This window comes from Aquarana catesbeiana, linkage group LG05 (assembly GCF_042186555.1).
Source record: "Aquarana catesbeiana isolate 2022-GZ linkage group LG05, ASM4218655v1, whole genome shotgun sequence".
NCBI classification, from domain to species: Eukaryota; Metazoa; Chordata; class Amphibia; order Anura; family Ranidae; genus Aquarana; species Aquarana catesbeiana.
The window spans coordinates 629,570,808-629,598,601 of NC_133328.1; the positions used below are offsets into that span (position 1 = coordinate 629,570,808).

General features: G+C 43.5%; 1 protein-coding gene and 1 long non-coding RNA gene across 2 annotated transcripts in view; one reads left to right on the forward strand and one right to left on the reverse strand.

Annotated features, from left to right (window-relative positions):
• The window catches only part of LOC141145539 (uncharacterized), a 40,285-nt gene extending 21,932 nt beyond the window's left edge, over positions 1 to 18,353 (forward strand). The window contains exons 2-3 of the long non-coding RNA XR_012244575.1: positions 13,572 to 13,744; positions 18,150 to 18,353. This is a non-coding gene — a long non-coding RNA (uncharacterized lncRNA). The remainder of the gene's footprint in view (positions 1 to 13,571; positions 13,745 to 18,149) is intronic.
• LOC141145538 (uncharacterized) overlaps positions 1 to 27,794 on the reverse strand; it is a 195,931-nt gene that overhangs the window by 110,245 nt on the left and 57,892 nt on the right. Inside the window, exons 9-12 of the mRNA XM_073632305.1 lie at positions 24,410 to 24,508; positions 20,124 to 20,324; positions 13,625 to 13,726; positions 5,389 to 5,487 (exon numbers count right to left, since the gene is read on the reverse strand). Coding sequence (XP_073488406.1) covers positions 5,389 to 5,487; positions 13,625 to 13,726; positions 20,124 to 20,324; positions 24,410 to 24,508 — 501 coding nt within the window. The remainder of the gene's footprint in view (positions 1 to 5,388; positions 5,488 to 13,624; positions 13,727 to 20,123; positions 20,325 to 24,409; positions 24,509 to 27,794) is intronic.

Sequence of the window (27,794 nt, forward strand, 5' to 3'; positions counted from 1 at the left end):
ACAACAGTATCTCTAGTTCACCCATCTTGTCCGCCAGGCTCCTGGCATTGGTGAACATGCCACATAGTTTGGACCGGTCGCATATTGTCCTCGTATTGGGTGTTTCAAGATTGCAACTTGGACTTGCTACTATACTCACCTTGTGTTTTTGTGCTTTGGTTAACCTACCACTAATGCCCCCAATACTACCCTCTGGAATATCTTCCGCGCTGGCTATCACTGTCTCTGGACCCTCCCCCCCATCGCCTAGTTTAAAAACCCCTCTAACTTTTTGGCCATCTTCATTCCCAGCAGATCTGCACCCTCCTCATTTTGGTGCAGTCCGTCCCTTCTATAGTACCGGTTACCGACTGAGAAGTCGGCCCAGTCCTCCAGGAACCCAAACCCCTCCTTACTACACCAGCTCTTCAGCCACTTGTTTACTTCCCTAATCTCCCTCTGCCTCTCTGGTGTGGCTCGATGTACCGGTAGTATTCCTGAGAACACTACCTTGGAGGTCCTTTTCCTCAATTTAGCTCCTAAGTCCCTAAAATCGTTCTTTAGGACACTCCATCTGCCTCTGACTTTGTCATTGGTGTCAACATGCACCATGACAGCTGGGTCTTCCCCAGCCCCTCCCAGTAATCTGTCCACAAGATCCGTGATGTGCCGAACCCGAGCGCCCGGTAGACAACATACTGTTCGGCGCTTCAGGTCTTGGTTACAGATTGCCCTCTCTGTCCTTCTAAGAATTGAGTCCCCTACCACCAGAATCTGTCTTTCCTTTCCCTTTGCTGCCCCCCCACTCTCACTGGAGGAGTTCTTCCCCTGGCAGCTAGGAGAGTCCCTCATCTCCAGCAGTGCTGGTCCCTGACTGGTTACACCAATGTCACTCAATGGAGCGTACTTATTGGGATGCTCCAGTCCTGGATCGGCCTCCCTGGCACTTCCCCCTCTACCCCTCCTGACTGTCACCCATCTACTCTTTGCTAGTGCCTGCACCTCTTTGTCTCCACCCGCCTCTGTGCTGGCCCCTGCCGGCACCTGCCGTGTACGTTCCTGGCTCACCTTTAGTATGGAGGGACTTCTCAGTGCTGACAGTTGCTTCCCCAGATTCAGAACCTGGGCTTCCAGGGAAACAATGTGCTTACATTTTGTACAGCAGTATTCGCCCTCGATCGGATGATCAAGGAACGCATACATGCGGCAAGATGTACAAAGAGTCGCCTCTCCACACCCGCCGGGCATCGTACCTATTAAATTTGGTGAGGATTTGGGGATTTTACCCTGTCCAAATTACCTAACAACTAGCTTCCTGGCACTAATACTCAAGACAATACACAGGTACACAACAAGACAATACACAGGTACACGACAAGACAATACACAGACAATACACAGTAAATTCTATATAGCTGTACATAAAATGCACTTTTTATGTTTCGAAAAGTGTTTCCCAGTGCTAAACCTTTCATCAAATTTCTAAATTGCTGCCTTTGTACATTTCAAAAGCCAATATAAAGGAATAGTAATGGTAAAGAAAAGCATTTGTGGGTTTAACTATTTTTTTTGTATAATTCTCCTTTAAGGGGGTGTGGCGGGGGTGTGTCCTATGCCTACATACTTTCGCTAATAGGTGTCCCTCATTCCTGTCTCAAAAAGTTGGGAGGTATGTATCTGTATTATTACATTTACTGAAAATTATGTTTAGCCGTTTGGTGATGCCAGGGTTGGCAATTGAGGCCTGCTATATCAGGAACTATGACTATCACCGCTTTAAGAACTGCTTCTATATTTGCTGATGCCACAATAATTTTTCTAGAGGTCCTACTCTTGACCCCCACCCTAACTTAAAAGTAAATTTGCTTTGAAGGTCAGTCATTGTAAGGTCTTCAACCTACCAGAAACACCTGAGACCCACCAACATCTCACACAGCACCTTAAACAATGTGATACATTAGATCTCTTTATATGGTGCCTGTAGCATTCTCCAACTAGCCCCATATAATTCAAATATACATTAACGTTTATAGAAAAGAGAGCCCCAAAATATTTTTAGAGTCCAGAAACAGTTTATTGATCACAAAGGTCATTTAAAATACCAATACTTTTCAGGAGGTTCATGGGGCCCCCTTCATCAGAGCTTAAGAATTGTAAACTAAAGAGGAATGTGGACAATGGGTGGAAATCTTGAAAATATACTATAGTCATAACAGGTAGATGGCTCTGTTCACTGGTTTAGCTAAAATCAGATTCTCCTCAGTTTAGAAGTTTCAAGCCCTGATGAGGGGAGGGCCTAAACCTCCTAAAATGTTGGCATGTGGTAATAATCTTTGTAACCTATAAAATCTTTTTGTACTGTAAAAAAAGTCTACAAACTCTGAGACATTACTTCAAGGGTGTGATTATGGCTATGGTGCATTACAGAGTTAAATCTGTAGAAATTGTCTACACTTCAGTAGTTGACATACCTACCTATGCCAAGTTCCAATGTTCAACCACCTTGCTATCTAGAAAAAAGGTACCCGGGCCTTTTAATGGAATTAAAAAAAAGGGTACCTGGGCCCTAATATGAAAAAAAAGGTGCATGGGCCTTATTATAGAAGAAAAGAAAAAAGTACCTGGGCCTTATTATGAAAAAAAGGTACCAGGGCAAGGGAAAAACATTGTGTACATTCAGTGGGGGTCTTTAAAACTCTGGTGCTTTATAACCTATTTTTCAACCACATAGCTTCCTGGTCACAAATTGCCCTGCCTCCTGACACTCCTAGGCCTTCCTGTTGGCCAGCGCAGTTACCCATAAATTTAGGCCACCAATCGGAAAGTTGGTGTGAGGGTCCTGGACTCAGTTGCCACCAGGGCTCTATCTGTATGGAGCTGGTACAGTATGTTCGCTGTGTGTTTGTATGGCATTTCCTTCATTATCCAACGCAATTTTCATCAGACAAGATGGTTTTCACCATAACTTGAGTGACTTAAGTGGAGCATAGTATTTACTGACACAGGGACCTCTATGAATGACTAAGTATGTTATATAACGTACTAAATTAAATATACAGTTGTGCTCATAAGTTTACATACCCTGGCATTTATTATCAATCAACTGTGTTTACACTTTTCAAACCATAATGGCAACAGAAACTACCCAAATAATCCTGATCAAAAGTTTACATACCCTGGTGATTTTGGCCTGATAACATGCACACAAGTTGACACAAAGGGGTTTGAATGGCTATTAAAGGTAACCATCCTCACCTGTGATCTGTTTGCTTGTAATTAGTGTGTATAAAAGGTCAATGAGTTTCTGGACTCCTGACAGACCCTTGCATCTTTCATCCAGTGCTGCACTGACGTTTCTGGATTCTGAGTCATGGGGAAAGCAAAATAATTGTCAAAGGATCTGCGGGAAAAGGTAGTTGAACTGCATAAAACAGGAAAGGGATATAAAAAGATACCCAAGGAATTGAGAATGCCAATCAGCAGTGTTCAAACTATAATCAAGAAGTGGAAAATGAGGGGTTCTGTTGAAACCAAACCGCGGTCAGGTAGACCAACTAAAATTTCAGCCACAACTGCCAGGAAAATTGTTCGGGATGCAAAGAAAAACCCACAAATAACTTCAGGTGAAATACAGGACTCTCTGAAAACAAGTGGTGTGGCTGTTTCAAGATGCACAATAAGGAAGCACTTGAAGAAAGATGGGCTGCATGGTCGAGTCGCCAGAAGAAAGCCATTACTACACAAATGCCACAAAGTATCCCACTTACAATACGCCAAACAGCACAGAGACAAGCCTCAAACCTTCTGGCACAAAGTCATTTAGAGCGATGAGACCAAAATTGAGCTTTTTGGCCACAACCATAAACACTACATTTGGAGAGAAGTCAACAAGGCCTATAACGAAAGGTACCGAGGTGGATCGCTGATGTTTTGGGGATGTGTGAGCTACAAAGGCACAGGAAATTTGGTCAAAATTGTTGGCAAGATGAATGCAGTATGTTGTAGAAAAAAGGGGGGGGAGGGGTTTTGGGACTTTGCATGAGGCAATGAATGGGTAGATTAATCCGCCTCCATCCCTATTGTTTTACACCCCCAGCTGTTAACAACAACATATTACTATATATCCAATTTACGTGTAGGTATGAGCGTTTGGTAAAACTTCATCTTACCTTATGTCCAGCATCTGTTCATTTTGCAATTCCCTTTTCTACTATAGATCTCTGCATTTGTAACTGCTCCTGATGAGTGGATAGACTCCACGAAAGACGTAGAGCCTTGCCTTATGCTACACAATATAATCATGCGATTTTGAGATTCCACATTACAAATGCTATGAAATTTTTATGTTATTTATTATGATTATTACTAGTATTATGTTAACCATGAACCCTTACAATTGTACTACCATATACCAATGTATCTATTATCCCTAGATTGGTCGTGAATTATGTTATTACCATGCATAATAAATTGTTAAGGTGTTCTTTATCTTATCATGTTCTTCTAATCAATGTTTATACTTCTGGAATCCATCATCATGTGATTTTACAATTTTTATTCCTGTGTCTCATTTAAAGTCCCAACCCTTTCCTTCTATTGATGTTGAATACAGTATGTTATCAAAAAATACTTGAGAAACATTTGCATTCATCAGCCAGGAAGCTGCGCATGGGACGTACTTGGACATTCCATCATGACAATGATCCAAAACACAAGGCCAGGTCGAAATGTCATTGGCTACAGCATAATAAAGTGAAGGTTCTGGAGTGGCCATCTCAGTCTCCTGACCTCAATATCATTGAGCCACTCTGGGGAGATCTCAAATGTGCAGTTCATGCAAGACAGCCCAAGAATTTGCAGGAACTGGAGGCTTTTTGCCAAGAGCAATGGACAGCTTTACCATCTGAGAAGATAAAGAGCCTCATCCACAAACACCACAAAAGACTTCAAGCTGTCATTGATGTTAAAGGGGGCAATACACGGTTTCAAAAACTTGGGTATGTAAACTTTTGATCAGGGCCATTTGGGTAGTTTCTGTTGCCATTATGATTTTAAAAGAATAAACTCAGTTGACTGATAATAAATGGCTTCAGCCAAACACTAACCATGAGTGAAAGAAAAGTTTTTGTGTTATTATTCATGTTCTCTGAAAAATGGCCAAGAAATCATAAATTCTGCCAGGGTATGTAAACTTAAGAGCACAACTGTGTGTGTATAAATATATATATATACACACACATGCACATTTAAAAAAAAAAACACATTTATACCTCTGGAGATGGTCTGCAGTTGTGTTGAAGGTTTCAATACAGAAATACAGGATAAGCTTTCAGAATGAAAAAAGAGCCCCTATGACTGATGACCTGTAACTCAGCATCAATCAAATATCCTCAAAAAAGTATAACCAACCTTGGACTGCCATGTGACCTCTCCTCCCTCTTCGATCAGAGCGTTGATCATTTTGATGTTCCCATACTGAGCTGCCACATGCATGGCCGTCTCCCCATTCTGCCAAAGAGAATAAGAAAACATGGTTGACATTTCTGAACAGTTTTCCTCTGTCCTGCTCCAGAGTTTAGTCAGTCCTTACTACACTGCTGCAAGTACACTCAAGTCTTAGACCAGTATCCTCTATTCAGGTTCTGGCTGCCATTGCACATTCCTCCTGGCCCTCAAAAGAGCATAGAAAATGAATGACACTACACCTTTATATACCTGCATGGCTGTGCCCTCTTTTGGAAAAAAGCATACAGCATTGTCTGACCACACACAACATGTCACAAAGTTTCACTACAACATTACCGGGAGTTCTTCTGTAACAACTTTTTGCAAAGTCATTGCATTGAGTGATGAGGACAGTGAATAATGGTCAGTGGGAAGATTGTCCCTTACATTGGTGGTCAGTGGGAAGATTGTCCCTTACATTGGTGGTCAGTAGGAAGAATGCCCCTTACATTGGTGGACAATGAGAATAATGCTTCTTACATTGGTGATCAGTGGGAAGAATGTTCCTTACATTGGTGATCAGTGGGGAGAATGCCCCTTACATTGGTGGACAATGAGAATAATGCTTCTTACATTGGTGGTCAATGGGTAGGGTGTTTCTTATCTTTGTAGTCAGTAGGAAGAATGTTCCTTACAATGGTGGTCAGTGGAAAGAATGTTCCCTTCATTGGCAGTCAGTGGGAAGAATTCTTCTTACATTGGTAGTCTGTAGGAGGAATGCCCCTTACACTGGTGATCAGAAGAAAGAATGCCCTTTACGTTGGTGATCTGTAAGAAGAATGCTCCCTACATTGATGGTCGGTGGGAAGAATGCTCCTTACTTTAGGGGACAATGAGAAGAATGCTTCTTACATTGGTGGTCAATGGGTAGGGTGTTTCTTACCTTTGTAGTCAGTAGGAAGAATGTTCCTTACGTTGGTGGTCAGTGGAAAGAATGTTCCCTTCATTGGTGTGGTGGGAAGAAAACTACTTACATTGGTGGTCAGTGGGAAGAATGCTCCTTTCATTGGTGGTCAGTGGGAAAAATTTGACTTACATTGGTGGTCAGTGGGAGGAATGCTCCTTACATTGCTGGTCAGTGGGAAGAATGCTCTTTACATTGGTGGTCATTGGGAAGAATGCTCCTTACATTGGTGGACAATGAGAAGAATGCTCCTTACATTGGTAGTCAGTGGGAAGAATGCCCTTACATTGGTGGTTTGTGAGAAGAACGCTCCATACATTGGTGATCAGTAAGAAGAATGCTCCCTACATGGGTGGTCAGTGAAAAAAATGCTCCTTACATTGATAAGTGGGAAGAATGCTCCTTATGCAGCGTACACACGGTCAGACTTTTCGACCGGACTGGTCCAACGGACTGAGTCTGGCGGACAATCCGATTGTGTGTGGGCTTCATCGGACCTTCAGCGGACTTTTCCAGCCGAAAATCTGACGGACTTTAGATTTGGAACTTGCTTCAAATCTTCACGTCGTAACTCGGCCGGACCCAGAAATCCGCTCGTCTGTATGCTAGTCCGACGGACAAAAAACGACGCTAGGGCAGCTATTGGCTACTGGCTATCAACTTCCTTATTTTAGTCCGGTGTGCGTCATCACGTACGAATCCGTCAGACTTTGGTGTGATCGTGTGCAGGCAAATCCGTTCGTTAAAAAGTCCGTCAGAAGTCCGTCAAAAGTCTGTTGAAAGTCCATCGGACCAGTCCGGTCGCAAAGTCTGCCTGTATGTACGCGGATTTACATGGATGATAAATGGGAAGAATGTTCCTTACATTGGTGATCAGTGGGAAGATTGTTCCTTACATTGGGAATCAGTGGGAAGAATGTTCCTTACATTGGTGATCAGTGAGAAGAATGTTCCTTACATTGGTGATCAGTGGGAAGATTGTTCCTTACATTGGGAATCAGTGGGAAGAATGTTCCTTACATTGGTGATCAGTGGGAAGAATGTTCCTTACATTGGTGATCAGTGGGAAGAATGTTCCTTACATTGGGAATCAGTGGGAAGAATGTTCCTTACATTGGTGATCAGTGGGAAGAATGTTCCTTACATTGGTGATCAGTGAGAAGAATGTTCCTTACATTGGTGATCAGTGGGAAGAATGTTCCTTACATTGGGAATCAGTGGGAAGAATGTTCCTTACATTGGGAATCAGTGGGAAGAATGCTCCTTACATTGGTGGTCAGTGGGAAGAATGCTCCTTACATTGGTGATCAGTGGGAAGAATGTCCCTTACATTGGTGATCAGTATCTCCCTACATGGGTGGTCAGTGGGAAGAATGCTCCTTACATTGGTGATCAGTGAGAAGAATGTTCCTTACATTGGTGATCAGTGGGAAGAATGCTCCTTACATGGATGATAAGTGAGAAGAATGCTTCTTACATTGGAGGTCAGTGGGAGGAATGCTCCTCACATTTATGATCAGTGGGAAGAATGTTCCTTACATTGGGAAGAATGATCCTTACATTGGTGATCAGTGGGAAGAATGTCCTGTAGATTGCTTGTCGGTGGGAAAAAATGCCCAAATAGCTGAAAACATCATTGTGATCCATGGTTACTTACTGTATCCGAGAGGCAGACATTGTTCATTGCTAAACTTTCCCCAAAAGTAACTATAAAAACTATAATGCTTTTGGGTCAATTAAACATTTTTTAAAGTTTTTAAGCAGTTTTATATATATGCCACTTTCTAGCGGGTCTCATCTGATTCAAACTTCAGACTTGACTGTCCTGTAAGGAAAGGGTTTGCTTGTCTGAGACTCCTTTGTGAGTGTAAACTTGAGTTGAGCTACAATAGGCTTTTTATAACCAGCAATTTGAAACGAAGAAAAAAAAAAGCAGAGATCTCCACCTCCTGGCTGGATAGGAGTATATAATTTTCATATAGAATATTTCATATTAACGTGACAGAATATAGTAAATATTTTTTTTTTTTATTTGATTTTGCTATTTTTGTGAATGTTATTTATCTCCTAACAATTAAAAAAAAATATATGTATAAAGCACAATATTGTACATGTCAGAGATATGGACTTTAAAGGCATATACATCAACACTTTAAAATACATTCTTTTTTATTGTTAATAACGTCATAAACCTTATGCAAAATATTCAATCAATAATAAAACTTATAAAACCCTACCAGGCACTACATATCCCAGGCATGGTTTGATAAATGTATACCGCATACATGGAGACTTATGCACATATCTAGTTGTAGACCATATCGTTCAGGTTCCTCCAGGTGCTAGGGTTCCACTACACCAGGGATATGCAATTAGCGGACCTCCAGCTGTTGCAGAACTAGAAGTCCCATGAGGCATAGCAAAAATCTGACAGCCACAAGCATGACACCCAGAGGCAGAGGCATGATGGGACTTGTAGTTTTGCAACACCTGGAGGTCCGCTAATTGCATATCTCTGCACCACACCATCATGAATGCTACATGTTTCGCAACCTAGTCGCTTCTTCAGGATCCTATAGTGTGTTAGTATTAAAAATACAATTTTTTATTCGCTTTTGCTCAGGGGGTCAAAGGGGAGGCCCATGACAAATTGCAGCATTAATCCCTGTGCGGGGAGCATTCATAATATATTGCTCTAGAACACCTGGGTCCCTTTAACTCAAGAATGGGGGTTATTAGGTCTCAAATAAGGTAACCAGTAGCCTGCTTAATCCACAAAAAATCTACTACTTGTAGATCACCAGGGCCACTTGCACTTATAAAGGGCCACCTGTTCATAATTCCATGCATGGGCGGGTAACACCTCTCGAAGTGGGTCGCCCCCTTGGGAGTACTGTTGGCATCCCTCTATTCCAGAGGATGTCAGCAACAATTGCGGCAGGAACCCCCTGTCCTTTCCCCAAAGCAAGTCTGGTCTATAGGCTCCTGAAGAAGCAACTAGGTTGCAAAACATGTACAGCTATCCATGATGGTGTAGTGCAGTGATGGCGAACCTTGGCTCCCCAGATGTTTTGGAACTACATTTCCCATGATGCTCCACTACACTGTAGTGTAGTGGAGCATTATGGGAAATGTAGTTCCAAAACATCTGGAGCGCCAAGGTTCACCATCACTGGTGTAGTGGAACCCTAGCACATGGAGGAACCTGAACTATTCAATCAGATATGCGCGTTAACCTCCATGTGTGCGGTATACATTTATCACACCATGCCTGGGATATGTAGTGCCCAGTAGCATTTCATACGTTTCATCATTGACTGAATGTTTTGTATAGGGTTTTATGACATTGTTAACATTAAAAATTAATGTATTTTAACCACTTCAGCCCAGAAAGGATTTACCCCCTTCCTGACCAGAGCACTTTTTGCGATACGGCACTGCGTCGCTTTAACTGATAATTGCGCGGTCGTGCGACATTGCACCCAAACAAAATTGATGTCCTTTTTTTCCCACAAATAGAGCTTTCTTTTGGTGGTATTTGATCACCTCTGCGATTTTTATTTTTTGTGCTATAAACAAAAAAAGAGTGACAATTTTGAAAAAAAAAGCAATTTTTTTTACTTTTTGCTATAATAAATATCCCCAAAAAAATATATAAAAAAACAAATTTCTTTCTCAGTTTAGGCCGATATGTATTCTTCTACATATTTTTTGGTAAAAAAAATAGCAATAAGCGTATATTGATTGGTTTACGCTAAAGTTATAGCGTCTACAAAATAGGGAATAGATTTATGACATTTTTATTATTTTTTTTATTGGTAATGGTGGCGATCTGCGATTTTTATCGTGACTGTGACATTATGGCGAACACATCGGACACTTTTGACACCATTTTGGGACCATTGTCATTTATACAGCCATCAGTGCTATAAAAATGCACTGATTACTGTGTAAATGACACTGGCAGGGAAGGGGTTAAACACTAGGGGGCGATCAAGGGGTTAAGTGTGTCCTAGGGAGGTGTTCTAACGTGGGGGGATGGGCTACCACTGACATGACATCGATCACCGTTCCTGATCACAGGGAGCCGTAGATCTCTGTCATGTCACTAGGCAGAACAGGGAAATGCCTTGTTTGCAAAGGCATCTCCCTGTTCTTCCGCTCCGTGACATGATCGCGGGCCCCCGTATATCGTCGTGCGCTGGTCGGCTAGTGGTTAAAGTGCTGATTGATGTCTATGTGCCTTTAAAGTCCATATCTCTGACATTTAAAATATTGTGCTTCAAATTTGGCGACATGGTACTGACTAATATTGAGAGTGCCCATGGTACCACCCACTGGGTACCACATATATATATTATGATTATAATATATATTTATGATATATTTTCATCCTTTGTGGATGTCGGCTTGTAGTTCTCAATGAACTACCATGATGCTGTGGAGCGCCGTGGTAGTTCATAGATTTTTCTTGTCAGTGTACAATATCTGCTTGCCTATATGGCATTGTACGGGCACACAGATACACTGACAGGTCTGCAGGAGACTTGCATGGCACCAGCAGTCTGCTGATCGCTGGTGCAATACTTTACAGATTTAAAAAAAAAAGAAATATTAATAAAATGCAAATTATTTTACCTGCAAAAAAAATGTGCATTTATTTATTTTTTTAAAGTAAACTTAACCTTTAACTGTCAACTGCGCGATCATGCAACACTGTACCCAAACTGAATTTATATCATTTTTTTTACACAAATAAAACTTTCTTTTGGTGGTATTTGATCACCACCAGGTCTTTAAATTTCTATTACATAGACGAAAAAAAAAGACTGCAAAATTTTTGAAAAAAAAAAGATATTTTCTACTGTTATAAAACATTTCCAAGAAAATAAAATTTCGTCATAAATGTAGGCCAAAATGTATATAATCAATAAGTGTATATTGATTGGTTTGTGTAAAAGTTATAGCATCTACAAACTATGGGATACAACTCTGAACAGTAAGTGAGATCAGGAAGCAGAAGCAGCCAGATTTGTGTTTGCTAACACACACACAGGTCTGTAAGATGTGGTTGGCCATCAGCAGGTTCACAGCCAAAATAATTGTCTGCAAACTTGCTGACAAACTCATGCTGTGTCCAACCACAGCACAAGAGGCAGGGGGAGTGCGCTGCCTGTAAACCAGGAAGTTCTCGGGGGGAACAACAAAGCCACCAGCCAGCAGGACATGGTAAACTGCTGGTCAGCAAGTGGGTGAAGCCCAGCTTTTAGTTAAATCATCTAAGCACATTCTAGGTGCTTCGAAACGAAAATTGTGCCGTTACAATTTGTTTTGTGTAAAACGCAGCCACAGCCTGTGTAGAAAAGCCTGACCCCTTCCAGCATTCTGTAGAGAAGAACTTTTGCTGTCAATAGAGCTGCCTCTCATGCACCCTGCTGACTGGAGAGCTCTAGCAGCAGGAGGAGTGCCGTGCCTCTGCAGAGAGACCACTGTTTCCCGCAGAGAGCAAGGGTCCTACTTTGCAACATGCTGGCAAAGGACAGTTATGTGAGTCTGAATAATGTGCAAATGCTGACAGGGCCGATGCTGAACTTTTTTGCACCCTAGGCAAGAACAGTTACTTGCAAAAAAAAAAAATGGACACATTTTCCCCCTTCCTGCACATAATGACACCCCTTTTACCCTACACTCCCCTTACTGTATACACTGACCCTCTTTAATCCTACACCCCCTTCCTGTACTCAGTGCCCCCCTTTAATGCTACACCCCCTTCCTATATTCACTGGCCTAATTTAATGCTGCACCCCCCTTCCTGTACACACTGCCCCCCTTTAACTCTACACCCCCTTCCTGTACACACTGCCCCCCTTTAACCCTACACCCCCCTTCCTGTACACACTGCCCCCCTTTAACCCTACACCCCCCTTCCTGTATACACTCTGTATACACTGCCCCCCCCCCCCCTTCCTGCACACACTGCCCCCTTTAACCTTACATCCCCCTTCCTGTATACACTTCCCCCCTTTAACCCTACACCCCCTTCCTGTACACACTGCCCCCCTTTAACCCTACACCCCCCTTCCTGTACACACTGCCCCCCTTTAACCCTACACCCCCCTTCCTGTATACACTCTGTATACACTGCCCCCCCCCCCCTTCCTGCACACACTGCCCCCTTTAACCTTACATCCCCCTTCCTGTATACACTTCCCCCCTTTAACCCTACACCCCCTTCCTGTATACACTGTCCCCCTTTAACCCTACACCCCCCCTTCCTGTACACACTGCCCCCCTTTAACCCTACACCCCCCTTCCTGTACACACTGCCCCCCTTTAACCCTACACCCCCCTTCCTGTATACACTGTCCCCCTTTAACCCTACACCCCCCCTTCCTGTACACACTGCCCCCCTTTAACCCTACACCCCCCCTTCCTGTACACACTGCCCCCTTTAACCCTACACCCCCCTTCCTGTACACACTGCCCCCCTTTAACCCTACACCCCCCTTCCTGTATACACTCTGTATACACTGCCCCCCCCCCTTCCTGCACACACTGCCCCCTTTAACCTTACATCCCCCTTCCTGTATACACTTCCCCCCTTTAACCCTACACCCCCTTCCTGTACACACTGCCCCCCTTTAACCCTACACCCCCCTTCCTGTACACACTGCCCCCCTTTAACCCTACACCCCCCTTCCTGTATACACTCTGTATACACTGCCCCCCCCCCCTTCCTGCACACACTGCCCCCTTTAACCTTACTCCACCCTTCCTGTATACACTGTCCCCCTTTAACCCTACACCCCCTTCCTGCGCACACTGCCCTGTATAGACTATACCCCCCCTGTGATGTGTGTTGCCTTACTGAACTGATCTGAGCTGCTTCGCCGGACACAGCAAGCAGCGCATGGCTGGAGTACCTGGTCTGTCTGTCCCTGCTCAGTCCTGCCACCTGACTTAGTGCTTCCACCTGGCAGCAGAGTTCGTATGACGGATCTCAAGTTGACATCCACCAGGGATGAAGAGGTAAAAGGAGAGGACTGTGGCAATGGCCATGGCTGTGCCCTAGGTGGCAGCGCACCCTAGGCGGCTGCCTAGTTCGCCTAGTGGTAGCACCGGCCCTGCATGCTGATAGCCAATCAAGTTACAATAATCTGTAATTATTTTTTTTTCTTCCCAGCTATCTTCATTGTCTTTCTATGAAAGCCCCAGACAAAAGGGATCTTCACTCACGGCTCGTTCCATGTTAACGTCGGCTCCGCTTTTCAGCAGAATTTCAGCCACTTTTTCGCCATCTTTGATTCGGGCCGCGATATGTAGAGGTGTCTCCTGGTCCTAGGACATAATCAAAAGGTAAGACAAGGATTTTTGTTTTGCTCAAACGTTCAAAAAAATATCATGTTAGGCCAATTTAATAAGTATTTGTTTTTAATGTGAACTCCAGAGGCCCCTGTGTAGACATTTAAAGGGAACCTGTTATGGGAGAAATGCATGGATTGCCAGTGCTGAAGTCCTTCTGGAAATCATGTCATGCTGATTCTTTAGCTTCAGTAGGAACAGAGACGGGACAAGACATGGCCATCTGCGTAAAGGCCTGGGACTTTACAATCACTTTAAAGATAAGGTGAGGAAAAATAAAAAAGATTAAAAAAAAAAAAACAAAGCAAAAAAAGCAAGGCATGTAATTTACAGCCCTGGCCAAAAGTTTTGAGAATGACACAAATAATAATTTTCACAAATTCTTCTGCCTTAGCCCGGGTTCACACTCTTGCGATGCGGGAACCAGCACAATTCCAGTGCTGGTTCCCACATCGCATCTCCCCCCACAGGCAGTTCACACTGCCCTCTACGAACCGCTGCAGGTGTCAATACAAAGTTAATGACACCCCCAGATCGGTTCACAGATCACAGTGCGAACTGTGGATCCAGACAGGAATTAGATCACATTGGGTGTGAACACCCAATGCGATCCGATTCCAGTGTGGGAAAAAGAAAGTCTCTGCACCTTTTTTGTGTGAATCCAATGCCAGTTTAGCCATACAACTGTATGGCTGAATTCGCATTGCACAGCCATCGCATGTGATCGTCACCAGCAATGCGGTGCGAATAAATGCCATGTCTGTGCTCGCATAAGTTTGAACCCAGGCTTAGTGTTTTTAGAAATTTTTGTCAGATGTTACTATGGTATACTGAAGTATAATTACAAGCATTTCTTTTTCAAGACCTCTGCAATTCCCCCTGACATGCTGTGTCAATCAACTTCTGGGCCACATCCTGACTGATGGCGGCACATTCTTCCATAATCAATGCTTGGAGTTTGTCAGAATATGTGGGGGGTTTTTGTTCACCTGCCCCTTGATGATTGGCCACAAGTTGTCAATGGGATTAAGGTCTGGGGAGTTTCCTGGGCATGGACCCAACATTTCAATGTTTTGTTCCTCAAGCCACTTAGTTATCACTTTTGACTTATGGCAAGGTGCTCCATCATGCTGGAAAAGGCAATGTTGCTCATCAAACTCTTCTTGGATGGTTGGGAGAAGTTGCTCTCGGAGGATATTTTTGTACCATTCTTTATTCATGGCTGTGTTCTTAGGCAAAATTGTGAGTGAGCCCACTCCCCTGGCCAGGGCTGTACTGGGACAAAAATTTGGCCCTGGACTTCATCCAGACTGGCCCACTTTACTCCAAACACCTGGTGTTGGCGCTTCAATCTTCTCGGCACCATGGTTCATATGGTGTCAGGATGATTGAAGCACATTATTTCTATTATTACATTGTAATATAACATGAAATAGTTCAACTCACCATAATGCAGAATCAGTGGGAGCCTTGAGTGTGTCACCTGGCACCTCACTTGCCACATCGCCTGCCACCAGATGCAGTGTTTCACTTGCCACGGCACTTGTCAGCAGAAGCAGCTTGTCACTTGCCACATCGCCTGCCACCAGATGCAGAATGTCACTTGCCACGTCACTTGTCAGCAGAGGCAGCTTGTCATTTGCCACGTTGCCTGCCACCAGATGCAGAATGTCATTTGCCACGTCACTTGTCAGCAGAGGCAGCTTGTCATTTGCCACGTCGCCTGCCACCAGGTGCCGCATGTCACTTGCCACGTTACCTGCCACCAGATGCAAAACGTCACTTGCTACGTCACTTGTCAGCAGAGGCAGCTTGTCACTTGCCACGTCACCTGCCACCAGATGCTGCATGTCACTTGCCACATTGCCTGCCACCAGGTGCTGCATGTCACTTGCCACCATCGCCTGCCACCAGATGCAGCGTATCACTTGCCACATCGCCTGCCACCAGATGCAGCGTGTCACTTGCCACATCGCCTGCCACCAGGTGCTGCATGTCACTTGCCACCATTGCCTGCCACCAGATGCCACATGTCACTTGCCACGTTACCTGCCACCAGATGCAAAACGTCACTTGCCACGTCATTTGTCAGCAGAGGCAGCTTGTCACTTGCCACGTCGCCTGCTACCAGATGCCGCATATCACTTGCCCCGTCGCCTGTATCCTGCCAAGTCACTTGTCACCAGATGGCAGATGCAGTGCTACTACATGACTTGATGGGCACCTCCAACCCAGCTCTGTAACCCCCCCAACACACAACGTGACAGGGGAGGAGAGAGAGATACACAGCGCCAATTGTAGCATTAAAACAACTTGTATTCCACTTAAAGAACGTTACTGACAAAGGTAGTAGGGTGAAAGGCATTGAGACACTGTGATCTGAATTAGGAGCCGCCACCGGGAACCGAACGGGCCAGTAGATGCAGAGCATCGGTGTGTACTACTACTTCCGGGTAGCGGTGGAACGCATGATGGGGCGGACGTGATGTCATCATCCGGAAATGATGCAAGATGTGGGAGGTGACGCATCCTTCAGGCCATCATTCCTCCGCCACCAGGAAGTAGTAGTACACACCGATGCGCTCTGCATCTACTGGCCCGATCGGTTCCCGGTGGCCGCTCCTAACTCAAATTGTTGACAAGCCTGGATTCTTGCCAGTGTTTCAATGCCTTTCACCCTACTTTGTCAGTAACGTTTTTTAAGTGGATTAAAAGTTGTTTTAATGCTACATTTGGCGCTATGTATCTCTCCTTCCCTGTCTCTGAAACTGGCCCACTGAGCCATCGGCCCCCCGGGAATCTCCCGGTAGTCCCGATGGCCAGTCCATCCCTGCCCCTGGCTGAGAGGCAACCCCACACATGAATGGTCTCAGGATGCTTTACTGTTGGCATGACACAGGACTGATGGTAGCGCTCAACTTTTCCGCTCCGGACATGGTTTTTTCCAGATGCCCCAAACAATTGGAAAGGGGATTCATCAGAGAAAACGACTTTACCCCAATCCTCAGCAGTCCAATCCCTGTACCTTTTGCAGAATATCAGTCTGTCCCTGATGTTTTTCCTGGAGAGATGTGGCTTCTTTGCTGCCCTTCTTGACACCAGGCCATCCTCCAAAAGTCTTCTCCTCACTGTGTGTGCCGATGTCCTCACACCTGCCTGCTACCATTCCTGAGCAAGCTCTGCACTGGTGGTGCCCCCGATCCCGCAGCTCAATCAACTGGTCCTGGTGCTTGCTGGACTTTCTTGGACGCCCTGAAGCCACCTTCGCAAATTCAGTTGAAATGTTTTTATGGGATTAAGTTCATTTTTCATGTCAAAGAGGGACTTTGCAATTAATTGCAATTCATCTGATCGCTCTTCATAACATTCCGGACTATATGCAAATTGCCATCATAAAAACTGAAGCAGCAGACTTTGTGAAGACTAATATTTGTGTAATTCTCAAAAGTTTTGGCCATGGCTGCACACACATACAGCCTTCTTGTGTTCCCCTCCTTCCCTCAATGAACATGCACTTAAAAGAGCGTTTTCATATACACACATATGATGCAGTAGAGAACAGACTCAGCAGGACATTTAGAGGTTTATAAAGAAAACAGTGGCCAAGGCACAGGGCAATCTAAGCAGGATCCTTGGGCCCAGTGGATGATCAGGGAGTCTAGCTACAACTTTTATGCTCCTATAGTACACCAGGGAGAGAGCACAAATGGTCAAACCTATTTCCTTACCCAGGACATCATTCTACCTTAATTTCTCTTGAGTCCCCCTGTCACTACTACCATGACCACCTTGCGACCTTTGGAGCAATTCTACCCTTGCACTCTCACATTTCTGTGGGTCAATGCTTGGAATATGTATCAGAGCTCCATTAGCCATACAGGGCTCGTTAACACTTGCTTTAAAGCGTTTGTATACCCTCAGAAAAAAAAAAAAAAACCCTGTAAGGCAAAGGCATAATGAGCTAGTATGCACCGTATACTAGCTCATTATGAAATACTTACCTTAGAACGAGTTCCCCGTATCGCAGGCCGGTCCACGCCAAGGGAGCTGACATTTTGCCCTCGGCGTGTCTTCCGGGTTCGCGGCTCCGACGCTGTGAGTGGCCAGAGCCACGATGAGGCCTCTCCCTGAATACCCCCAAAACAAAGCGAAGCTAACGCTGAATAAAAGCCTCTCAAAAACTGCAGGTGCTGTTAGCGAGTGTTGTCATAGGCTCCTATGGGGGCTTTGGAGACAGTTTTGAAGAACCAAGAAAGCAACATGGGGTATAATTTTTAAAGCGAAGCACAGCAAATGCAATGCGTCAACGGTACAGTAAGTGTCAGGGCTGGGCTCAGCCCTTCCTTCTCTGAGCTGGCCGCTCAGCTGTCGGTAATTGCCAGCTCCTATCTCTCTACAGTGACTCACCTGTTGATGATATCCTTCTCGTCAGTCCTGCCTACTTAAGCCGTCCAGCCCGAATGATCTCTGCCTTCACCTTGGTCAACATCACAGAGACTATCTCCTGCATTCCTGTTAAAGACTTGCTTGGCTGACATTCCTTCTGGCTCCAGATCCCGCTTGCTGTTCCACGTTGTACGTTGATCTCTGGCTTTCTGACTTTCTGGCTTGTCTGATTATCTGTTCCGGTTACCAAACTTTGACTATGTTTTGACTACATTTGTTCTATTTACTTTTATTATTAAATAAGTGTGATTTAACTGTACTTCTATCTCGGTCTGATTCATGGTTTCTGACAGTAAGGTAATCATTTAATTTAGTGACAGGAGCTTTGATTGCCATTCAGAGTGCTTTAAAAAAAGAGTGTTCTATACCGCATTTTGAAGCAAGTGTGAAAAAGCCCTAATGCCGTGTACACACGAGCAGACTTTCGACGGACTGAACTCCAAAGGACTTTTCGACTGACTTTCGACAGAGTTCCGTCGAATTGGACTTGTCTACACACGATCACACCAAAGTCCGATGGATTCGTACGTGATGATGTACGACCGGACTAGAATAAGGAAGTTCATAGCCAGTAGCCAATAGCTGCCCTAGCATCGGTTTTCGTCCGTTGGACTAGCATACAGACGAACGGATTTTTCGACCGAACTCGAACCCATCAGAAAGATTTGAAACATGTACTAAATCTAAAGTCCGTCACATTTTCGACAGAAAAGGTCAGATGAAGCCCACACATGGTCAAATTGTCCGACGGATTCATGCCGTCGGACCAGTTCGGTCGAAAAGTCCGGTCGTGTGTACACGGCATAAGAGTGTTTACAGAGTCAGCCATAGGAGACTGCAGAATTTTTAGACCACAAACGCGTACTTGGGCCAATTTACAAGACAGTTATACTAACAGCATGTTTTTGGAGTGTGGGAAAAAGCCTATGTAAGCACAGAGTAAAGCTCCTTTCAGATAGTGTCCTGGTCATGATTGGAACCAAGGACCCCACTGCTGCTAACCCATACCTCCCAACTTTTTGAGATGGGAATGAGGGACACCTATCAGCAAAAGTATGCAGGCATAGGACACACCCCCTGCCACGCCCCCTTAAAGGAGAATTGTACAAAAAAACAAGATTGGTTTAACACACAAGTGCTTTTTTTTACCACTACTATTCCTTTATATTGGCTTTTATAATTTACAAATGCAGCAATTTAGAAATCAGATGAGAGGTTTACCGCTGGAAAACACTTTTTGATAGATAAAAAATGCATTTTATATACATCTATATGGATTAGATCAAAATGAGGGACAAATGCGGAGGAATGAGGGACATTGCTCCAAATCAGGGACAGTCCCTCGAAATCAGGGACATTTGGGAGCTATGCTAACCACTAATTCACTGTGCTGTCCTGCTTGGGATGTTTAGGGGTTCATAAATGCCCACCACTTTTTAGTCGTGCTGCTGCAACTAGAGCGTCTAAAAAAAGACTTGATGGATAAATGCCACAAGTGTTCACCCAGCGCTCACAAATTCTGAACGTATCTTGCCTAATACATTGATTTCCCATGATTGTCAGCTCCATTTAGTGGCCATAATGCTGTATTTTTATTGATTGAGGCATTTCAGGAAAATACTACATTATGGCCACTAAACGGAGCTGAAGGCCATAGGAAATCAACTTATTAAGCAAAAAATGGTCAAAGTTTGACAGGGCTGGGCGAATGCTTGTGACATTTGTTCAGCAAATTTTTTATAAATAGAACCCTGTGTGCTCAACCTATTTAGTGTGGCTGTGCAAAGAACAAAGATGTCACATTCATTTATTTCAGCCTATCAAATTTGTAGTGGTGGGGTCAATGAAATCTCAGCAAGTGACATTAATTACACAGAAAGTACTTCTGGGGCATGAAATAAATAAATACCAGTATTTCAGGCATTACCTTCCCCCCTTTTGGCTGTACTTGTGCACCAAATCCAAGCAGGGTTTGTACTACGTGTGGCTTGCAGGCCTCCGTGGCGATGTGCAGAGCGGTGTAGTCCTCTTTAGTCCGGGCATCCACGTGAGCGCCCTTCTGAAGCAATGCTTTAACCACAGCGGTGTGACCTCTCCTGGCAGCGGCATGGAGACACACTGCACCTGACTGTACACAGTATGACAGATTATTACTTTATTTATTTATTACAGGTACTTATATAGCGCCATCAATTTATGCAGCAACTTACATATATATCTTAGAAGTATTGAATTGCTTATATGGCACTCACAAATTCCATAGCGCTTTATAGAGGGCACTGAATTAGCTGAATCATTCTCTGCCCCAGAGGAGCTTACACTTCAATGTACCCAAAACAGTCATGTAGGCCAACTATTAAGTGCCAACCGCACTCCTTTTCACAAGCCTAGGCTGAGCATCATATTAACAATATCATATATTAGGACTGCACAGGGCACACTGAGGGCACTAGAGGATGGATTGAAAAAAAGATGTTGCCCACTCTGGGTCCACTAAAAGCCACCAATAGAAGAGTAGGAAAAACATGCCACAGTTTGGCATAAAGAGCCGGTATAGGCGAACCATAAACACAAAGTTCAATATTTCACCAACTAAATGCAGAAACTGTAGGGACAGCAGCAATTAGGTTGGACTGAACTGGTAGGAAAGGGGCAATCTTGATGAGTTTATTATATACGAGAATATGTTACTGACAGTCAGCCCAAGGATGCTTGGGTAGTAGAAGAAAGGTGTGGGCCAGTGGATCTGTTAAAGCAGTAGATTTTCTCAGCCAGGTCATACGTTGTGTAGAGGGTGATGATTGTCCTTTGGTAGCTCTCCCAGGCGTGGTGCTGCAAGGCTAAGTCCATTCTTGAGTGGGGACTGGTTGTGCAAGGAAGAAATTGCCCAAAAAATTGCCAAAAGTCCAGATTTAATTTTCTTTGGACTCTTGTATCATAAAAAGCCAATACGATGCAGGGTTCAAAGGGTCCACTTCATCAGGGCTTGTTACAGACAAACAAAGTGTGTAGTTGACTGATACAATTGGAGGCATCCTGAGGGGCAATTAGTATGGACTTGACATTTTTCAGAACAGAAAGACTAACCGTAGGTATCCTAAAGTGTTTTTCATTAGGACCTGACAGAAAGTAACCAGTGGTTGCCCAGGAACAAACCTTTATCTCATTAATCTTTAGTTTTGGGATGGTGGAAGTGCAATAGAGCCTACAACCATACCTAGTCCCAGGATTTGGAAGGTGGAAGTCCATCGGCACAAGGAATATGACCAGAGTTGGAATTGAGGCTGGGAATGCAGAGGGGTGGCCTGAGATGTGAGTGCATAGTCACCCAATTTTCCAGCATAGTCACCCAATTTTCCAGCAGTGCGATTGTGCCTGGAAGGAATTTTATGATACTGAAGACTATTGTGGAACATTACTATTAATTGGCTAAGAACTTGGCTTTTCTTTTGGAGCATTAGTTATCTAAATTGGGAGAGGCTATCTACTATGTCTAGCCACACACATATAGAGTTCTGTCCTCCGGTCTGTGGACTGGACAAGAAAAATATAATAGGTTCCTTCATTCAGGCTAAACAGCATTAATGAAGGCGTCTCCCCTGAAAGCTATTGTATGACAGCTGTCACTCTTTCTTACAGGCTCCATTTCGACAAATTTCTGTTGCAAAATTAACTTTCGTCAAGCCGGGTAGTGCCGGCAGGGCCACCCACAACTTAAACGTCAGATGATTCAGCAGGTATTATTTGAGCTGTCTATGGCAGCCTTAACTTGTTTACTAGCTGAGATTTGTTGCACGCTGAGAAGGTTGGAAGTATTATCCTGCTGCCAGCTTGTGGTATAAGACTGATTATTAAATTTGTGCAAGTCTTTGTAGCTGTATGACCTTTGATTTGATATATTTTGAATACACAGGAGTAGAGAAGGGGCACATTTTACATTGGATCCGGGAAATTGTCTGATCCCTCCAGATGGAGGTTAATCTGACTTGGTACTTAGCAGACCTATGGAGCGATCATACCCATTGCCCCTCAGGATCCATCTAATTTTATCAGTCTACTACATGCTTTGTTCAACAGTACCAAGCCCTGATGAAGTGAAACTCTAAACCCTGTAACACGTTGGCTTTTTGTGATGCATACATACATTTGGACTTCATATGTTACACTTTGGCCATTTTCTCCTTGCACGCTCATGACGTTTGGGTGTCTGTATGCTTCTCTGGGCCATATAGTAGGCTATGTTGGCTGTGTAGATGATCCATGCTTTATTATAAGGTATCATTCCAAACAGCTTACTTTCCATATAAAGACAGAAAATTCCTCTTTATTGTAAGAGTCCACTAATAGATAAGTGTTTGGTAACTGCTGGACAGAAACCACCAAAAGAGGCCATTTAGAGAATCATGTAGCAATTTATCTTTGCTTGTGTTCCAAGGTCTGTGCCTGGCAATTACAAATAGGTCCCACTATCCCAAGGCATGGGCCTTCTAAAGTTTCCCATTTTTTACCTTATATCATTATTAGTGGTTGTGCAATCACATACAGAGGTATTTCCCAAAGGAGAGGAGGAAGTAACAGTAGAAACTAGCTTAACCACTCAAACCAGCTTAACCATCCAACTTCTTTCCATCAAGTTGTTTCTACTGTGTTCCTCCAGTTCAAACAGCGGTTATAACTCTGTCGTCCAATGAAATCCTGTTTATTCCACTGCTAAAGGAGGAAGGAATACCTAAAACTCAGAGGTGGGTTGAGACTCATTGCTGGAGTCTTACTTTGGGATGGCGGGCAAAAATGGGTTTGGTGGCTATTGTTTTTTTTTTTTTTTTATTAATCGGCTAAGACTAAAATCGTCAAGGGTAAGCCAAGGCTTTTCCAAGGTTGTGAGACTTCCCCCACCTACATGGTTGAAAATGATCAAATGTCAGAAATCTACACCAGACAATATTAGACGCACTTAAGGTTTGATGCTAACAGTTCTATCAAGAGCTTTGTGTCTCACCTTTGTTTCACGGCATTATAATATCAGTGTTTCTAATATTGCTTAGTCCAGATTTCAGACTTTTAACCCTTTGCAGCCCTGAAGAAGGACTCTAACAACCCCTAAACTATATTGGCTTTTGCTAGGTGATTTTTAAAAAAAGTGTTATTCTGGACTTTTGAACTTGGAGGATCTAGTAGTAGTTGGTCACATTCAAATGGACTTGTTCTGTAATGTTGAAGATGCTTATCCAAGCCACTTCTTCAGTACTAAGTTATTTGGAGAAGATACAAAATGTCTTCAACATTATAGGACAAGTCCAGTTGAATGGGACCTACTACAACTGGATATGCTATGATTTGAATTGATACGAGACTTCAGAGATATACATGGAGTGGTGCTTCTATTCCTTAGCCTATATTTACATTTTCCTAAGGACCACCTACATTTGGAAGTCCTATTACAAATAGAGCTGCCGGTTGACTCCAATACACTTTTTTAGAAAGAGAAGTTTGACCAAAGCTTTTTTGTCCATACTTCTCTTGTAGAGTGCATTTACTTTTGACCCAGAGTCAGCTGACAGTGGGCTATTGCCCACTGTCAGCTGATATGGCAGAGGCTCTGGAATCCTGACACTATTGTCAGTATCAACCCAGCTGCCTGATTAACAGCTGGCTCTGGCTCTCAGTGCATAGCTGAGTATTGAAGCCAGCTGCTACCACCGCCTCTTCAGCCTGGGGCTCCAGTGATTTTTTTTTATTAACTCAATTAGTGCCACAATAGTAGTCTGTGTTTTCCTTCCCTAGGTGCTTATTTAGGCCAGGGAAATAAAAATATTCTTTAGACTTACGTCTAGTAGTTAGATGGTTTGGTTGATTTTTTTTTTATATACAATTATTCTGTTACGGACAGTTTTATGCAGCATCAAATTTACTGAAAATATATGATGCCCTTTGGTGATTTTAGAGGCTGCACTTGAGGCCCCCCTATATCTACAAAGTTGAGTACCACTGGTCTAGCCCATCTCCATTTCCTTCACTACCAAAAAAAAAAAAGTCTAAAAATAGGCTTTAGCAAACAGATAGGATTTATTTCTCTTAGGCTGATCACAGGCTTAGAAACAAATGTGGTTTATGTTTAATGAGCTGATCATAAAGAGGGATATGTAATGCAATTGGGACCCCCATTTGTATTCCCAATTACTTGCAGTATGTGTCCCCATTGAGTGATCTTACCTTATTTGGCATATGTAGCAGGACCCCCTTCTTCAGGAACGACAGCGCCGTCTCCGGGTGTCCACACTGAGAGGCAATGTGCATCAAGGTGTCTCCATCCTGACATCGAAAGTATTACCATTATTATTATTATATCACAGCACCCAAATTTCTCCCATAATAAGTTTACTTTAAAAGCTAAACTCTGGACTACTAAATTAAATCATTTATTAAAAATCATTAAATCCATTCAAATATTGCTATTATAATTACCTAAATATGTGATTATATTAGTGCATTGTAACACCCTGCTCAGCAATAGCCTTGTACACTCTTCAAGGGTTTGCTAGAATTGTATGGATATGTTAGGGTGGTAATTAGCGCTAAGCAAGTTGTAGAGCTGACCACCAGACATTACAACAGCTATTTTCAATCAATATTTCTAAACTCGGGGGATAAAAACATACATTTTACACAGAAAGAGGCAAAGAATATTAAAAATGACACCTTTTGGATTCTGTGCTACATGTCTGGGGGGGGGGGGGGGGGCCTGGACATTGATGTCTACAAGAAACCGACCCACACAGACCAGTATCTGCTTTTTTGACTTTGGACGGGATACAAGCTGGGCAATCAACATCTGTCTTGACATATTCCAGTGTGATTGGATCAATGTGACTGAGTTACCTGTGTATCTCTAAATATTGGGGTACAGTACATACCCGTCACTCATTAGAACTGAAAATGTCAAATGTCTTAAACGTTATAGAACAAGTTCAGTTGAATGTAACCAACTGCTACTAGCAATATGGAAGACAATTTTATTTTTGGACTATTCAACACAAACTTTGTGCAATCATAAATATATAAATAAACAACTAAATAATAACGATAAAATTATTGTTAATATATATATCCATATATATATATATATATATATATATATATATATATATATATATATATCCTTATATCCTTATATATTACAGAATGAGAATGCAGAGGGATGACCTTATTAGTAGCTGCTAATCCATCACCCAATAAGAAGGCTGGGGAAGAAGGCTGGGGAAAGGTCCTTGACAAAGTTGTGATGTTTGGAGGAAAGTGAGGTCACTGACTTGTCTGCTGTGCCTAGCAAGGATGTCTGAATTACAAGACTTTTTGGATAGAATAACAAATGAGTTGGCTGTAAAAGCAGCTCCCATAACTGTATTTCAAATGTCTGTTGAGCTGTCTGCCTTGAGTTCAGCTATGATCGGGACATAAAACAGCAGAGATAGTGCCACACCAATGGTGGAAGCTTCTAAAGTAACTTCAATAAGTCATAAAATGAGCATACAGGACTGCTAATGTGTTTAAAGGGCAAACCATTCTTCCTTCATCAGTCTTGGGTTGTTATCTGAACTGAACACAGGTTTGGTGCTCTTTCTGCTTTTTGACTCTCCAACTTATCCCCTGGTGACCCGAATAAGGGTGCCTTGTGTTAAAAGAGCAGCTTCACCAGAATCATTGAGCTCTGTGGATCATGATGTTCTTTCTACAATATTAAACTATTGAGAATTGAAGTCCCAGCACCTTTTGGATCCAACTTTACTGTGAGGCTGTTATGGCTTGGCTACCTACACAGCAGCTTGCAATTAACTTTAGCCTGTTATGGGTTCCCCCCCCAGCAGTTGACATGGGCTTTCCCCGTGGTACAGAGTCTACTCTACCAGAGTACCCCACAAAGAGTGTTGGGCTTGTAACCCTAGCGGCCCCTGGCCTAGTTTGCTGTGTGAGGTCCCTCAGCATCGTGCCACCAAGGAGATGACAGGAATAGGATGGCTTTGATATGGAAACTGGTCAAGGTGTGCAGCTGGCAAGAGTGGTTGGTGCTCAATCAGAGGTCGAAGCAGGCAGCAGGCAGCAGGCAAAAGAGGTCAGTGTGTACAAGAAGAGTTCAAGGCAGGCAGGAAAGAGTAGTTGGTGTTCAACCAGAGATTGAAGCATGCAGCAGACAAGAGTAGTTATCGTTCAAGCACAGGTCGAGACAGGCAACAGGCAAGATAATTCAGTGTTCAAGCAGAGGTTGAGGCAGGCCACAGGCAAGAGTGTGTGATGTTCTAGCAGAGGTCGAAGCAAGTGGCATGCAAGAGTAGTCGGTGTTCAAGCAGAAGTCGAGGGGGACAGCAGACAAGAACAGTCTGTGTTTAAGTAGAACAAACAAATAGTGTGGTGGAGATTTGGGCCCAGAAGGTGATGGACTTTATTATTAATGTGGCTTACAGTGATCTTTCATTGACGCTATAGTTTCAGAACATGTTTTGAATCAACAGAGACATCTTACCCTGCTGTGGAATGTTATTTCAAGTAGCTATCTGACCATTTGGTAGCACAATAATGTCACTTCAAAGGAGGTGGGAGGTGGGAAGGGAACAGGAATAACCTGGTCAGAAAATAGTAGCTGGTGTCCAAGCTTAAGTGAGCCCCTCACCCCCATCTGGCTTATGTGAGGGAATAGGACTGCTTAACCCCCTACCCTTGAGGGAATGTGGCAATGTCTTAGCATATGGAAGGGGGGTGAGGAGGGGTGGGGTTTTACAAGTGTGTATATATTGGAACTCAGATCATTGGCTCAGTCTATTTGGTTCGCAATCTAAGAAGCATGAGGACACGTAAGGTTTCTCTGTAAATGTACCTCTTATCCTGCGTACACACGGTCTGACTTTACGGCAGACTTTGCCCGGCGGACTTTTCGACTGACTTTACGACGGACTTTCTGAATGAACGGACTTGCCTACACACAATCCACCAAAGTCCGTTGAATTCGTACGTGATGACGTAAGACCGGACTAAAACAAGGAAGTTCATAGCCAGTAGCCAATAGCTGCCCTAGCGTGGCTTTTTGTCCATTGAACTAACATACAGACGAGCGGACTTTTCGACCGGACTCGATTTCAACGGATTGATTTAAAACATGTTTCAAATCTAAGCCCGTCCAACTTTTAAAAAAACAAAGTCCGCTGGAGCCCACACACGATCGAATTGTCCGACGAAATCCCGTCCGCCGGGCAAAGTCTGCCGTAAAGTCCGCTCGTGTGTACGCGGCATTACACTTTTCTAGTGTGTGACTTCATCTTTTCTGTAACTTTTCCTATCCTACAATTTGTCCTGATGTGCTGATAGCACTTGAATGTCCTTTATAACAATATTACAAGTTTCTTTTCTGTACAATAGTAAGTTTTAATAAATTAGATTGTTATCCTTTCACATAGTTATTACTCGTTCTTAATTCCATTGGTTATAGCTGCAACCGCATGGGTCGGTTCTTATATAGACAAGGCTGTATTCACTTATTTGATGTATCAATAAGCGTGTAAGTGAGGTAGGTATAGAAATCTCCATGTCAATGGCAACCACGCCAACC